At 35.9% G+C, this 15767-nt stretch overlaps 1 protein-coding gene across 7 annotated transcripts in view; it reads right to left on the bottom strand.

Annotated features, from left to right (window-relative positions):
* Positions 1–15767, bottom strand: part of HERC1 (HECT and RLD domain containing E3 ubiquitin protein ligase family member 1) — a 177575-nt gene that overhangs the window by 132169 nt on the left and 29639 nt on the right. For all 7 annotated transcript variants that reach the window (XM_034660855.1, XM_034660861.1, XM_034660859.1 and 4 more), the window contains 2 exons: positions 5079–6034; positions 344–439 (listed from right to left, as the gene is read on the bottom strand). In XM_034660855.1, the coding sequence (XP_034516746.1) occupies positions 344–439; positions 5079–6008 (1026 nt within the window). In that variant the 5' untranslated portion in view covers positions 6009–6034. The remainder of the gene's footprint in view (positions 1–343; positions 440–5078; positions 6035–15767) is intronic.

Genomic DNA, 15767 nt, shown 5'->3' with positions numbered 1-15767 from the left:
TAGTTTTATTTCTTTACCTGGGTACAGATTAGAAGGATATTTATTTTATAATAATTCGTTAAGCTTGATTTTTGTTTGTTTATATCTGGTTTGTGTATCTGTTTTTATTTAAAAGTTTTTAGTTACCTGTACGCAATACAAAGTTCAAAATGAATAAAAGGGTATACATTGAACAGTACGTTTCCTTCCCATTCCTGATGCCAGACACCCTAGCTCCACTTCCAGGGGCAACCACTGATGCTACTTTCTTCTGCATCCTTTCCAAACACTGAATAATTATTTTTAAGGAATAAATACAAGTTAGCATTTTAAGACAAAGTAATTTTTAATTATTATTAGATACCTCTTCAAAGAGACATAAAGCTGCCTCATAGAGTGAGCACAAGCCATCAGATGTTCTGGTTGGCTCCCTCCACTGACTCCGATCAGCAGATGAACCCTACAGTTTCAGAAGGAGAGAGACATATGTTATTAAAATCACTTAACTATTCCACAGAAATACCTGATATATACATGTATATGTATGATATATGATTATGCACACTAAGATCAAATCCTAACATTAGATCAAGAAACCAGCTTTTATAGAGAAGTGTTACAAAAGACGGAGATATAGAGTGAAACAGTAAATTGTCAATCCCTCAATGATTATTTATTGAATAATCATAGGGCTTGACCTAGAAACAAACAAGGAGGCATAATTTTGCCAATTACATATTCTTTGGGTGGCCAATATCCAGTAAAAGAGGCCCCAGGAAATAGTCTACTCTCCTGAGGGCTGCCTTGCCCACCTGTCTCTGAGGATACAGGCAAGCAGAACATAGCCAGCTTGAGTGATGACCTTGACCAGAGCAGCAGAAAATCCGTTCCTCCCTTCTTAGTTTCAGCAAAACTAAAGTCCCACAAATCAGTTCATGTAGCTACCTGACAACACTAGTAACAAAGCATCTTCTTCCTATCACAGCTGAGGAATCATAGCACCTCTCTGGGACTCTCCAGAGTAGGGCCCAAGGACTGTGACCACAAATCACTCTGTCATTGACAAATGACAAACCAGAAAGTGAACTCGATCTCACTGCTCCTTCAAATTCCCAAATCCTTAAATCTTTAGATCACAAATGTCAAGCTCCTTCTCTGATTTAACAATCCTGTAATTGTGAAATTTTCATCAGTAGCACTTTTCAATGGCTAGTATACTGTAAAAATATCTATATTCTATAAATATTATAGATATATAATTTATAAATAAAAATTTATGTTCTAGAAATAAGTTATCTTCTACTATGGTAGGGAGGGTGGCCTAGATCCTGTAAAATCCCATCTAAGTCTATATGATTTTATCAATTTAAACTATTTTAATTAACATGACTCCTAAGAAATGAAACAAATGAATATGTTGGCTGTTTATGGCTAGTTTATCAGGTACTAACCAGCTGCTGCCAAATCAATTTTTCTTTTTATTTGTTTAAGGTGGTGCTTCTCAAATTTTAATGTGGACATAAATCATCTAGAGACTGTGTTAAAATACAGATTCCAGTTCAGTAAATATAGATGGGGCCTAAGTTTTTGCATTTCTAACAAGCTCCCAGGATATGCCAGTGCTGCTATCTGAGGCTCACTTTTTGGGTAGTTAAGGCTATAAAGAGCCACTTGTAGGTCTGGAGTCATACCAGAAACTGAGTGTTCAAAATTACTAGTACTAGACATACAAGGGGTTGCCATACCAGCAAATACTCAGGAGCACAGACTCTACAAATTCCATAATCAGCTGTGCAGTACTTCGGAGAAAAACAATTGTAATCTGTGGCTCCATTATTTAAAGGCCACCTCTAGTGATCACCAAATCAAAAGCAGAGGTGGAACAACAGCCTGCTATGCCTTTCTAGGAGCTGGTACCAGAGCCATCAGAATTCCCTTTGTCATGCCTTCCTACACTATGGAGGAAAATGTTGAAAACTGCATGAAGTTTTCAGGAACAGATCTGGGTTTAAATCCAGGCTCCACCACTTACTGGATGTGTGAATGAAGGATAAGTCTCCTTATCCCTAGACAGGAATAATGCCAATATTACTTAGGGCTGTTGGGAAGATTAGAGTTATGTACAAAACATGCTTAGCACAGCTTCTAATATACAGTAGGAACTCAAAACTGGTAGCAGTAATTATTAATTTGCATCACGTGTACGGAGAAAGAAAATACAAGAAATCTTTAATAAATATTTGCTAAATTTAAAAATACCAAACATAAAACATCCTTCAAACACTGTCACTGATTTCTGTTCTTCCCAATACAGTCAATGCATACTCCCCACCCCCCAAATCTACAGTTTCACTTTGTCTGGTTTAGCTACTCGACGTCAGCAGCAGTCCAGAAGCACATGCTCCTCTTCCTGACATATAGTCAGAAGGTCAATAGTAGCTTAACGCTAGGTCACAATGCCTACTCATTCACCTCACTTTATCTTCATCTCATCAGCATTTTATCATCTCACATCATTACAAGAAGGGTGAGTCCAGTACAATAGGATATTTTGAAAGAGAAACCACATTTACACAGCCTGTATTACAGTATATTGTTATAATTGCTCTTTTATTATTGTTATTAATCTCTTACTGTGCCTAATTTATATATTAAAGTTTATCATAGGTACGTACGTATAGGAAAAACCATAGTACATATAAGGTTCTGCAGTTTCAGGCTTCTAGTGGGGGTCTTGGAACATAGCCAAGGATATTGGGGGGGGATAACGCAGTTAAGGGTGAGACTACTCCAGCTGCAGTCAGTAAGGATTAAAGATATCTCTAAAACCCATTCTGTACAGAATTCTTAATGTAAATAAGAAAACAATACTATACCTAGGTATTTTTAAAGAAACTAATAAATTTTGGAAAATATAATACATTAAATGTGTAACTTTATACACTGTTAACATAGGAATTTCAATGGTCCAGAGATATGTGGAAATTAAAATAGCATAAATTCATGGTTTCACAGGTCTTCATTTAATTACCTCCCTCTTTTAAGCACCTACCTTCAAAAATAAGGTTATACCTTTTATTTTTGTCACATTTGTCTTTTTAAGATGTTCTGAACAAGGACATAAGACTGGACGGGAAACATTTCCATATATTCTTGCTATCTGGTTTTACTCTACTTAAAATTGCTTCAATGACTCCACACTGCCTACAACACCCCCACAGCACAAGATACAAGGCCCTGCCTACTTGTCAGCTTCACCTCATCCCATTCCACCCCATCCACCCAGGGGCTTGCTCTCTTATACCTTGGTCACTCTGTGAACGCTGGTCCTCTCATCTGAAAACTTCTCCAGCTCCCCACACTCACACACTTCATGTTTATAGGCAAACTCTTCCTACTTTTCAACTAAGCTCAGGGAACCTTCCTCCACAAGGCATTTTGTGCCCCTTCCCTCTAGGTCTCCTCCTGTGTCCCATCACCTCTTCCCAGTGCAGACCTCTACTACACCCCATTATCATTAATTTGAAATGTCTATGCATCTGTCTTTCCTTAAACTGTGAGCTGGCAGAAGGCATGGATGCCACAAAGCCCATTTACCTTTTTTTTTAAAGATTTTATTATTTATTTGACAGAGAGAGAGCACATGCAGGGAGAGCAGCAGGCCTGAGGGAGAGGGAGAAGCAGGCTCCCAGCTGACAAGGTAGCCTGGTTTGGGGGCTCAATCCCAGGACCCTGGGATCACAACCTGAGCAGAAGAAGATGCTCAACTGACTGAGCCACCTCATTTACCTTTTAAACTCAGTGCCTAACAGTATCTGGCACACAGTGCTAAATAAACACCTACCGGCATCAAAAGCCAATGGTGTTTTTACTGTTGTTTATTCTTTTAGAATTCAGAGATATACATTATTTCCCTTGTCTTTATTTAAATACAAGTTAAGGAGTATTTTGTGAACTACCATTCAAACACAATTACTACATGTGTATCATTAGTGAAGGTTAAGAATCACATAAGTAAATAAAAATTATGGATTGAACTCATTTTTGTTAGGCCTTACGTCAGGTAGTCAGTTGATGGTTATGTGTCTCTCCCTTTAATTTCTAGCCTGGGGGTAACTTTTGTCCCAGTTGTTCAAGGGTAGAGAAACTTAAGGCAGGGAAGATCAGGTGAGGTTGGAGTCCAGGGTACCAGGAGAGGATATATACCTATTTTCTGAATTCTCAGACAACCCTGTAAAGTATAAGAAACGTGGGTTCTGGAGACCAAGAGCATCAGACTCTATCACTTACTGTGCAAGAAGGAATAATAAATGTAAAATTCAATTGATAACCATTCCTTTCCCCTAAAGCCAATCTGAGATTTAATTAAATTCAATCTAATATAGGCCTATGGTGACTTTAAGGAGAGCCAAACTAAATCAAATATACAAGATTCTTCCCCAGAATAGATCCAGAATTCTGTGGAAAGCAATCTAGTTTTCTGGGGTACCCTCATCACAATAAGAAGCTTTATTATAGAATATAACCACAGAGGCTATGGAGGGAGGCCCCTTCTGACTAGATGTACTTGTCCCGGAATGAAAGAGGCAAATGGAGAGAAAACTAGGAATCGAACATTAATATAAACTTATTATATTTTACTGCTTTATTATATTTTATCTACTTTAAGGTGGGCCTTCATGGGAAAAAATAAATCAATTTAACACAAATACAGTAGAAGCCACATGTAGTAGTCAGAAAAAACATGGGCTCTGCAGACAGATTTGGGGTTATAAGAATTAGTTAACACAGCACCTGCCCCATAAGTGCTTAATTAGTATATGTTTTACTTCCAGTTCTTTTGCCAAACAGACGTGTAAATTTAGGATAACTGCCACAGTTTCTTCATCCTTAAGATAAGGATAAATAATATCTACCTCACATAAACATGATAATTCAATTAGACAGCGCATATAAAGCACCTGGTTGGTAGCAGGCACTCAACAAAGGTTAACTCTCTTCCTCCCCTAACTCCTGGTATTGGAGAGCAGTAAATAAAAGAAGTCAAAAGAGGAATGAGATGGCTTATTACAAATTAAAGACAGATTCATAGTACATACCAAAGAACGCCTCATCTGCATTAATATGGTCATAAAGCAGTCAAAGCTGATCATTCCTTCCTGGCTTGATAGTAGTTTGCTTTTCTCCATGGAATTTACAACTGCTGAAGCCCCCAAAGCCATTTCTATCCATTCAAGAAGATACCGCAAAGAGCCTCGCTGAGCTGCTAAACCAAGTAGCAACTCAGAAGCTAATCTACGACCTAAAGTGTCTGCCCCAGAATTGGGAATAGTTACTCCTTTAAGAAATGTTGTCACTTGTGATAAGCAGTCCAAACCCATCGGAGGAATCTTGCTTTCATTTGCTAAAGATAATGGTGGCAAAGAGCTGACAACTTCAATTGCAGTATGAATAACGTCGTTGCAAAGACTAAGACCAGGTCCTGACACAGGCATCATCCAACTTTGTCTCAGAAGTGCAAATAATAAACTTAGACCAGTTCGAACACCCATTTCTATAAGTGCATCAGTGCTTGACCGGGGACGTTCACTAACAGAATGGACATCTGCTGAACCAGAGCTGCTCTCCGGAGAATGCTGCTGCTGTTTCACTTTGCCTTTGTCATGGTATTTATTAGAAAGTGCATAAAAGACACGCTGGAGTACAAGCAGGCGTTTCCGAAGAGCCCCAGCAAACGGGGAATCTGAACACACCATCTTCGCTAGCGCTAGCTGGCTGCTAAGAAGGGCGTCCAAGTAGTGGTCCTGCTCATCACTTGAAAGCGACTCACGTTCAAAGTCTGGCAACTGTGGTCCTTTGAGGCACAAAACTTGTTGGGGCAAAGGTACTACTTCTTTATTGCTGACCAGTTTAGAATACAGAACAGCAACTCCTTCTCTTGTAGCAATAGATTCACTATCCTCTGTAATCCAGGAGCTGTTGAGGTGTTCAAGCCATTTCAGTTTCACTGGTGGAACCATAGTTGCCATGTTGGTTTACTCTTCAGCCATTAGTTCTATAAAGGGGGATGAAAAAGCAGTCAAAAACTTACACAAATGATTCATAACATGTTTCTGAACTTCCATCTTATATTTACAATGAGCAATTTCAAACTGGTGAAACAAAGTCCGAACTGCAGCTAACAGGAATGTACCAGTATTAGTATTTTGGCTTTCATAAATGTACTATAGTTATAAGATGCTAATATTAAGGGAAAATGGGAGAAGGACACATAAGAGAACTCTACATCATCTTTGCAACTTTTGTGTAAATCTAAAATTATCCCAAAATAAAGTTTATTTTAAAAATTAGTGATTTGAGTACCTTTTTTCTTCAGTTTCTGCTCCCACTGTCAGTATAACAGTGGGTTTTACATGCTGATCACTTCCCCCAAATTCGTATCTCCAACCCAGACCTCTTCCCTGAACTCCAAACTCACATATACAATTGCCCACTTGACCTCGCCATATAGATAGCGAATAAACATCTCAACATACTCAAAACTGAATTCCTAATCCACCACCACCACCATTCCCACCCAAACCTGCTCCTCCTGTAGACTTCCTCATCTCAATAAATGACAACTCTATCCTTCTAGCTCCTTTGGCCAAAAACCCTGGAGTCACCACTAATTTCTTCCTCTTACACTCCAAATTAGTCAGCACTACTTTCAAATACATCCAGAATCCAAACAGTTCTCACTCCCTTCATTGCTAAAACTCTACCCCTCAAGCCATCACCTCTTGGCTCACTTAAGGAGCCTTCCTACCAGTCTCTCTGGCTGTATGGAGGAACCACAGTGACTCCAAAAGAGCAGAAACGTTTTTGTATATTTTGTTAACTGCTGTATTCCAACATGTAGTGAGTATTCCGTTAAGTATTTGTTTTTTTTTTTAAATACTTAAAAACTAAGTCGTATGGGATAAAATATTCACAAAATGTATATCCCACAAAGGACTGGCATCCAAGGTACATAAAGAACGCCTACAACTCAATAATAAAAAGACAATTTAATTTTTAAAATGGTCAAAAGACTGAACAAAACTTCACCAAAGATGTATGAATGGCCGATAAGTACAAGAAAAGTGCTCGACATCATTATTCATCAGAAAATGCACATTAAAACCACAAAGAGATACTATTACCCATCCAGGAGCACGGCTAAAATTTGTTTAAGACTGACAATACCAAATGTTAGCAAGGAGGTAGAGCAACCAAAACGCTCACAAATCATTTGCAGGAGTGTGAAAGGGAACAAGCACTGATACTTTCTTATAAAACTAAAACTAATCTCTACTCAATGACCCAGCAATTTTTTCCCTAGGGGTTTACCCAAAAGAAAACACAGGCCTGTAAAAAGACTTAAATAAAAATATGGTTGCCCCTAAAAGGTGAGAGCATAAATAAACTGGGAAGGAACATGAAGGAACTTCCTGAGGTGGTGATAATATTGAATTACCCAGGCATATGCACTTATCAAAACTCAGTAAACACACATTTAAGATTTTTACATTTCACTGAATGTGAATTTTACCTCAATAAATACTGAATGCTAGTTGACATGCATACTGAAGTATATTTGGAGGGGAAGTACACTGATAACTATAATTTATTTTGAAATGCATCAAAAAATAAGATTCACTGATGTATATCTTTATACATCCATATATATGAGTAGGTATGTGATAAAACAAAAATATTAAAAGATTAATGGTAGAATCTCAGTGGTTGAGTATGTGTGTCTTCACTTAAAAATCTTCCAACTTGCCCATATATTTGAAATTTTTATCATAAATTATTTCAGGGGAGGTGGGGACTAAGTCCACAGAATGGAAGTCGTAACAGCTGGTACTAGAAAAACATCCTCAAATACTGAAGGGCATTTTATTTCCATGATATAGGTAACCCTCAAGAAAGAGTTCAAGTGATAGTGATCCCAGACTAATTAAAAGGAGTTTCCTATTTCTCAATATGCCCTATTAAATTCTAAATATAAAATCTGATGATACTTCCCTTCTCAAGATTATGATTACTATGCTTAATTATCTTCATTAGATACTTAGAAAGTGTGTACTTGGGAAGGGGAAAACAAAACATAAGCCTCCACCCACTTTATTTAGTAATTATTTATTAAACATTGTGCAGAGGAGGGGCACCTGGGTGGCTCACTTAGTTAAGTGTCCAACTCTTGGTATCAGCTCAAGTCTTGACCTCGGGGTTGTGAGTTCAAGTGCTACACTGTTTAAAAAAAAACAAAAAAACCCCAAAAAAACCACATTGTGCAGAGGATATTCAAGTACCTTATTTACCTCCATCCCTGCAACCCATAGGTAATTTTGTCTTTTTAATTTTGCTAGTTCGATAGATGTAAAGGCATATGTTGTTGCTCTAATTTCAATTTCCCGATTACTAATAAATCTGAACATTTTATGTTTATCGATCATTTGGATATACTCTTCTGGGAAACACCTGTTCATGACCTTCTAGTCATGTATTTTTCTATCAGGTTAGCTTTCTTGTCAACTTTTAAAAGGTTTCTGTATTTTATCATTGCCCTCAACACTGCAAATATTTCTTTAAGTCTATCTTTTGCATACACACACATCTCTCTCATAGCTTCTGCTTTGCATTCTTGGTTAAAAGAGCACCCCCACTCACTCATACCCAGATTACACATGAATTCTAGATAATACAGGTATTCACTTGGGACTTTCTTGAGGTATTTTATTGTGTTTTTTTTTTTTAACACGAGTCTTTAATCCACATGGAATTTAAATAAATTTTATATTCATTTGGAATTGTAATAAGTTCTACATGTAAAACTGGTTTCATGTTTATTGTTTCCAGGTGTATGGCTAGTTATGCCACCACCATTTATTAAGTAATCCAGGACTTCCAAGACAGCTGAGGACAATGGCAGCTGAGTAACTATCTCCACAAATTTCTTCCCCAAGAGTGAGAAGGAAAAATTGAATTCTACACAAAACCACATTAGTTCTGAATCTATTGTCAGACCATGGATCCCTATGAGAATCTAATGAAAGCTGTGGATTCTGACTCCCCAAGAATAAAATTCTTATGCACATACTCATAAAAATATGAGCAAAATTCCAAAGGTTTCACAGACATCCTAAAGTCATCTATGTACCCCAAACCGATAACATTTTATGGATATTCTAAAATATCTTACTAGTACCAGTAGAAATTCTTTAAAAACCAACTACATTTCAAGAAATAAATCCAAAATTTAGGTATAACTTGGACCATATTTCTAACGATAAAGCAGTAAAACCAAAAAGTATTTACAGAACAATATGGAACTATCTCCAAGATACATTAAGTGAAAAAAATATGTACTCATGTATACTATAATTCATATATAGTAATATTTACATTAAAAAAGATTTAAATATGCATGTATGTTCATAAATGTATAAAACTCTGGAAGAACACACAAAAAAAACTAAAAATATTAGCTGCCTTTGAGGGGAGGGGACCTGGGTTACTGGGAGATAGGAGTAGGAAAGATATTTACTTTTCACTGCATAACCTTCTGAATTTCATATATGTGCATTTGTTACCAAAGCAAATAAAAAAATCCATTTTTAAATAAAGAAACCCAAAACAAAGAAAATGCCAAATTTTTAGAAATGCTCTTCTACAGTTTTTTAAACAAAAAGGGGAAGAAAAAAGGATTTCACAATTTCTAGAGAAGTATATAAATCATTATGTATCAACAAAATGTAGCCAAAGTTGACCCAAGGCAAAATACAAAGATTTAAAATATAAAATACTTCATTTGTACATAAGTCTTAAATGAATAATTCAATTCAGTATTAGAAAAAATAAGATTAAAAAGTGAATAATAAATATAATAATAACTGATGAATAAGACAAAAAACCAATAGGATTGATATCTGAATTTCAGAGGTGATTCTTAGTGGGGGGGAAAAATGATCAGTTAACCTAATCAACCATTCCTAATCAAAGAAAGAAAAAGATAAAACATAAGATACTCAGTATTATAAATATGAATGGAAAGACTGCTATGGAAGTTTGCCTGTTCCTCAAAAAGTTAAACATAAAGTTACCATATGACCTAGCAATTCCAGTCCTATGTCTATACCCAAGAGAATTGAAAATATATGTTCATAGGAAAACGTGTACAGCAACATTCAATAACAGTATTACTCATAATAACTGAAAGTAAAAACAACCCAATGCCATCATCAAATTCATCAACAGATGAATAAACAAAATGTACTGTTATCTATACAATGGGACATTATTTAGCCATAAAAAGGAATGAGGTACTAATACATGCAATAACATGACTGAGCCTTGTATACATGCTAAGTGAAGAAGCCAGACATAAAAGGTTACACATTGTAGGATTTTATTTACATGAAATGCTCAGAACTGGCAAATGCATACAGACAAAAAAAAAAAGTTAGTAGTTGTCAGGGGCTAGTGGGAGATAGGGAGAAACTGCTTAATGCTGACAGTAGGAGAGGTTTTACTTTAGAGTAATGAAAAGGTTTTGGAACCAGACAGAGATGGTGGTTGCACAGTGTTGTGAATGCACTAAGTACAACTCAATTAACTACGCACTTCAAAATGGTTAATTACGTGTTATTTGAATTTTGACTCAATAAATTATTTTTAAAAAGAAAACAAGTACGGCAGGAAGTGCGCTTCGCCAAAATGAACTTGGATATGTTACCAAAAGAAGACAGAATCAACAGTGCACAATCAAATATACAAGAAATATACTAACAAATATACCTCAAGAATGACACCGATGGGTCAAAAAAAATTACAAGATGCCATTCCAGGTTCATCAAATTGTGAATTCAAAGGAAAGAAAGTATTTAAAGAATATTTAAAGAATGCTAAAGAGTATTTAAAGAATAGAAATGAATCAGAATGACTAGAAAACATAAATATGTTCCCATAAAATCGTAAGAAAAAACCCAAGTTCAGAATGTGAGAAAAAATTTAATGAGCCAATGACTTTCCTTTTAGTTCTATAATCTACAATAAGTCAAAACCGATAACTTGGAAGATAAAAATCATACAACGCACCTAGCACAGTGTCTAATATTTCGTAAGTCCTCAATGAAGGATGCATTTGAAGAAAACCAAGTGGCTATAATTTACAACGCATTAGAGAGCTGGAATAACACAGTTAGGATACTAGTGAAATAAATCAGTAATGAGGTTCAAAGAAACTAACAACAAAAATCAAGCTCTGAATGTTTTAAGAGAGAAATCTTTTTATGCCTTCAGGAAACAGACAATTCCTAAACTACTTTAAATGTCTCAGGGCATTGAGGAAAGAGTCTCAGCTCTTCTTAAGTAGTCAATAAAGTAATACCAAAACTCAAGAAAGCACAAAAAATACAATTACAATACTGCCCTATAAAAAGGATTTGTAAAAATCCACAACTAAAATATTAGCAAGCAAAGTGGAATGGTATATTAAAAGGTTAACACATGACATGTTGAGTGGGCTTATTTGAGGAATATAATGATGGAGCAACAGAGCAAATCTATTAACATTAACAAAATCCATGTTATATTGTGAGATGTTAAAAAAGCAGCTGAAAAAATGCAACATCAATTTCTAATAAAAATCTAGTAATAAGGCAAGGATAAAGGTTTCCTTTTTTTAATTATTGGAAATTTCTTATCACAAAACAGAAGAAAAACACTAGCAGCACTGGTTCCTAGAGTCAAATATAAGACAAGTGCCCACTTTCACTGCTATTATCAATGATGCAATTGAACAAAAAAATAAGTATCGTATAGTATTCTAGAAATCGTTATCACAGTGAGGTAGTTGATTACAGAATAAATAAAAATCAAAACTTAAAAGTATCTAGCTCTAAGTAGTCACATCCCGTTTGGAGAGTTGTGATCCAACTGTGGGGTGGTCCCACACTCTCACCACCCGGCTCACCAACTGTCCTGAACATAGTTGAAACAGAAAATAGGAAGATGGCTGCAAACCCTTCAGGACAAGGTTTTCAAAACAAAAATAGAAGTTGCAATCTTGGCAGAACTGGACAAAGAGAAAAGAAAATTACTAAAGCAGAACTAATAATCAACAACTCGTCCTCACGCTAGCGCAGTGCTCTGAGACCCTCGATAAGGACTTCCAGGATCGTGCTCAGCAGCAGCAGCACACTGCGGCATGCACTTTCATCTGGACACTTCAAAACTCAAGACTACCTGAGAATCTCATTCTTCCCCCTTTGCCTCACCTTGACCCAGAATGAAGAACATACTTGCAGTGTAAGTGACTTCATAATATCAAATGCCAAAGCCACAATCATTCAGTGCGATACAAACTATGACTCAGAATTTGGGCAACCTTTCAAATTTCGTGCTTCCTTAAAAGAAAGATATATGTAAGTGAAAGCAAAAATGAGGGTAATCTGGATGATGAGAGGTTTGGAAGTTGTATTATCTGAGGAACCGATCATGCTACCTGCGACTATAACTTTTCTGTAATTCAATTTGATTTTAACTCTAAATCAAACTCTAAATTGGATGGTTACATAAATTCAACCCTTAGTCCTCAAGAAGTTGGACTAGGTATATTATTTCCACAACAGACTTTAAAGAACCATTTATAGTACTTAACTTTAAAGAAACAAGGGTATTCTTTAAAAATATAAACCAATAGGCTTAAGTAAGTTGCATTCATATTTGCTATTTATGGAATCGATGTCAGTGTACCTTCTGATTTTACAGTCAACATACCCAGAAATATCCTTTCTTTCTTTTTTCTTTTTGAGAGCAAGAGAGCGAGAGAGCACGTGCAAGAAGGGGTGAGGGGGGCAAAAGGAGAAAGATCTTAAGCAGGTTCCCTGCTCAGCACAGAGCCTGAGGTGGGGCTCAGTCCCACAATCCCAAGATTATGAGCTGAGCCAAAATCAAGAGTCAGGCATTTAACTAACTGAGACATTCAGGCACCCCCAACCAGAAAATATTCTTTGTTAACTCATGATTAGTTCCCTATTCTCAATTTTAAAAGAAAACCCAAGCTAAGCCTAAATTACCAACCAGTCTTAAATACCTTTTATAAACATACACCACTATAAATGTGACTAAACTCTATTAATAAAGTTAAAGACAAAAAAAGTCAAAAGTATCTTTAAATAACTACATAACCAGGAATTATGTAATATATAATGAGAAAAAAACTGTAGAGTTGTAACAAATAATATAAAATACCTCGTAATAAATTAAACAAGTGCAAAAATTTTATTAATAAAACAGATAAAATTCTACTGCAGAACAAAAGAGATTCTTTAAATAAATGTATAGCTTAAGCAATGCTCTTATTAAGAAGAATCTACCTTTTAAGTGGTCAATTCTCCTTCAGTTAATGTATAAAATTAATTCAGTATCAACCAAAATCACCCTGGACTTTCCTAAAACTTGATAAAGAGTTTAAAGTTATCTGTAAAAGTAAATACATAGGAATTGCAAAAAAGGAAAGAAAGAGAGAAAGAAAAATCTCTGAAAAAAACTGGAAACTGAGAAAGGTCCTGGCTTATCAGATATTAAAAATTATAATGCTACAATAACCAAATGTGGTTCTGACACATCAGTATCACATTAGAAAATATCAAGAGAAGAACTGAGCATACAGAAGGAGATCCAAGTACATATGAAAAGTTAGTACATGACGAATGTTAGCATGTAATAAAGGTGTTAATCCTAATGAATGCATATACACTACATCCCACTGTGTACAAGGACACATGTTTAAGGATTTTCGTTACATTCTCATTACGATAGGGAAAAACCTAAACATTCATCAATAGGGAAGAGATAACTAAAATGTGGTATATTCAGATGATGCCAAATTATAAAATTTATACCATAAAAAAGTTAACACACGCAATTCAACAAAACTAATAAACCCTTCTAATTGTCAAAACAAGACTTAGTGTTGAAGGAACACCAAAAAACAACACTAGAGGAGTTATACTGCATAAATTAAAAGTAAAAGCACCAGGGGGCCCTGCCTTCTCAGCAGGTAGAGTATACAACTCTCGATCTCAGGGGTCTAAGTTCAAGCCTCACGGTGGGTGTAGAGATTACTTAAAGATAAAAAAATAAAATAAAAAAGTAAAAGCACCAAAGTCTGCCAGACTGGCTAGGTTTGAATCTAGGCTATATCACTTACGGTCTATTGAACAAGGCCAAGTTCCTCAATTTCTCCATGGCTCAAAGTGCTTATCTATAAATTAGAGGACAATAAAGAGAACCCTCTATGGTTATCATGGGGGTTAAATGAGATAACACATATAGAGTTCTTAGAATCATTGCCTGGAACATAGTACACACTCAATAAATGTAAACTGCTATTACGATCATTATTATTTTGCTCCTTATTGTTATCTCTACCAAATATTGGTTGTAGGGGCTCCTGGCTGGCTCAGTCAGTGGAGCATGCAACTCTCAATCTCAGGGTTCTAAGTTCAAGTTCCATGACGGGTGTAGATCTTACTTAAAAATAAAACTGAGGGCCTCAGAGGGGAAGGGGGTGGGGGAATGGGATAGACCGGTGATGGGTAGTAAGGAGGGCACGTATTGCATGGTGCTGGGTGTTATACGCAACTAATGAATCATCGAACTTTACATCGGAATCTGGGGATGTACTGTATGGTGATTAACACAATATAATAAAATAAAATTAAAAAAAAAAATATATTTAAATATATATAGATTGTAGGTGTATGTGGAGATGTATATAAAAGTACTTTTTTAAAAAGATTAGAAGGACAAGGGCACCTGGGTAGCTCAGTTGGTTAAGCGTCTGACTCTTGATTCCGGCTCAGGTCATGATCACAGGGCTGTGAGACTGAGCCCTGCATCAGGCTCCACGCTTGGTGCACAGTTCGCTGGAGTTTCTTTCCCTCTCCCTCTGCCCCTCCCCTCTTCAAATAAATAAATAAATAAAATCTTTAAAAAAAGATTAGAAAGACAGACGCCCAAACTCATGACAGTGATTGCCTAGGGGGGATGGCAGGTGCCAAACAGGACATCAACTTTGTGTATGTTTCCATTCTTTAATTTTAAGATGATTACATGTACCTGACAAAATTTTAACACTGTTAAATGACAGAAGACATAGGAGAGCCCTTTTTTATTCTTGTACTTCTCTTCAGTCTTAAATTTTTCTCAAAAAAAGCTAAAGCAAAAAAGCTAATATGACCATATTGTTTTCAATTACAATATAGTCAAAATTTATCATCACTATCCCATTATTGTTTTAATTTATAGCAGGCTTGTTTTTACAAAAACCATTATAACAAAAAAAAAAAAAACCCTAAAAATTTCTTTTTTTAAAGGATTGATTTTATCTGTCTTGTTTCTAACTATAACACAGGTTTGGAAAACAAAAATCAAATAATACAGGTTTAACAGTATTTTATCCTTTCTCAGGCACAGAGAAATCTACAGTTATAGGACAAATACCTTAGAGCTGGTATCTTCATCAGCCTGCTACCTCAGACACTCTGAAATAGTTTTACTTACATTTTGCATATATATCACACATAAATATCACAAACAAAACCTCTGGGTATATTCTGATGGTGTGTTCTGTAAAACAGAAAAATGAATCATGAGAGCAAGAGTTGCCAAAGATAAGGGGATGATGTTTTGGAAATAATTCACATCAATGGAGAAAGGTTCAAACAACAAAATACTGCATCAGACTGAACATT

This window comes from Ailuropoda melanoleuca, chromosome 5 (genome assembly GCF_002007445.2).
Source record: "Ailuropoda melanoleuca isolate Jingjing chromosome 5, ASM200744v2, whole genome shotgun sequence".
NCBI lineage: Eukaryota > Metazoa > Chordata > Mammalia > Carnivora > Ursidae > Ailuropoda > Ailuropoda melanoleuca.
This window is presented reverse-complemented; position numbering and strand designations above follow the sequence as displayed.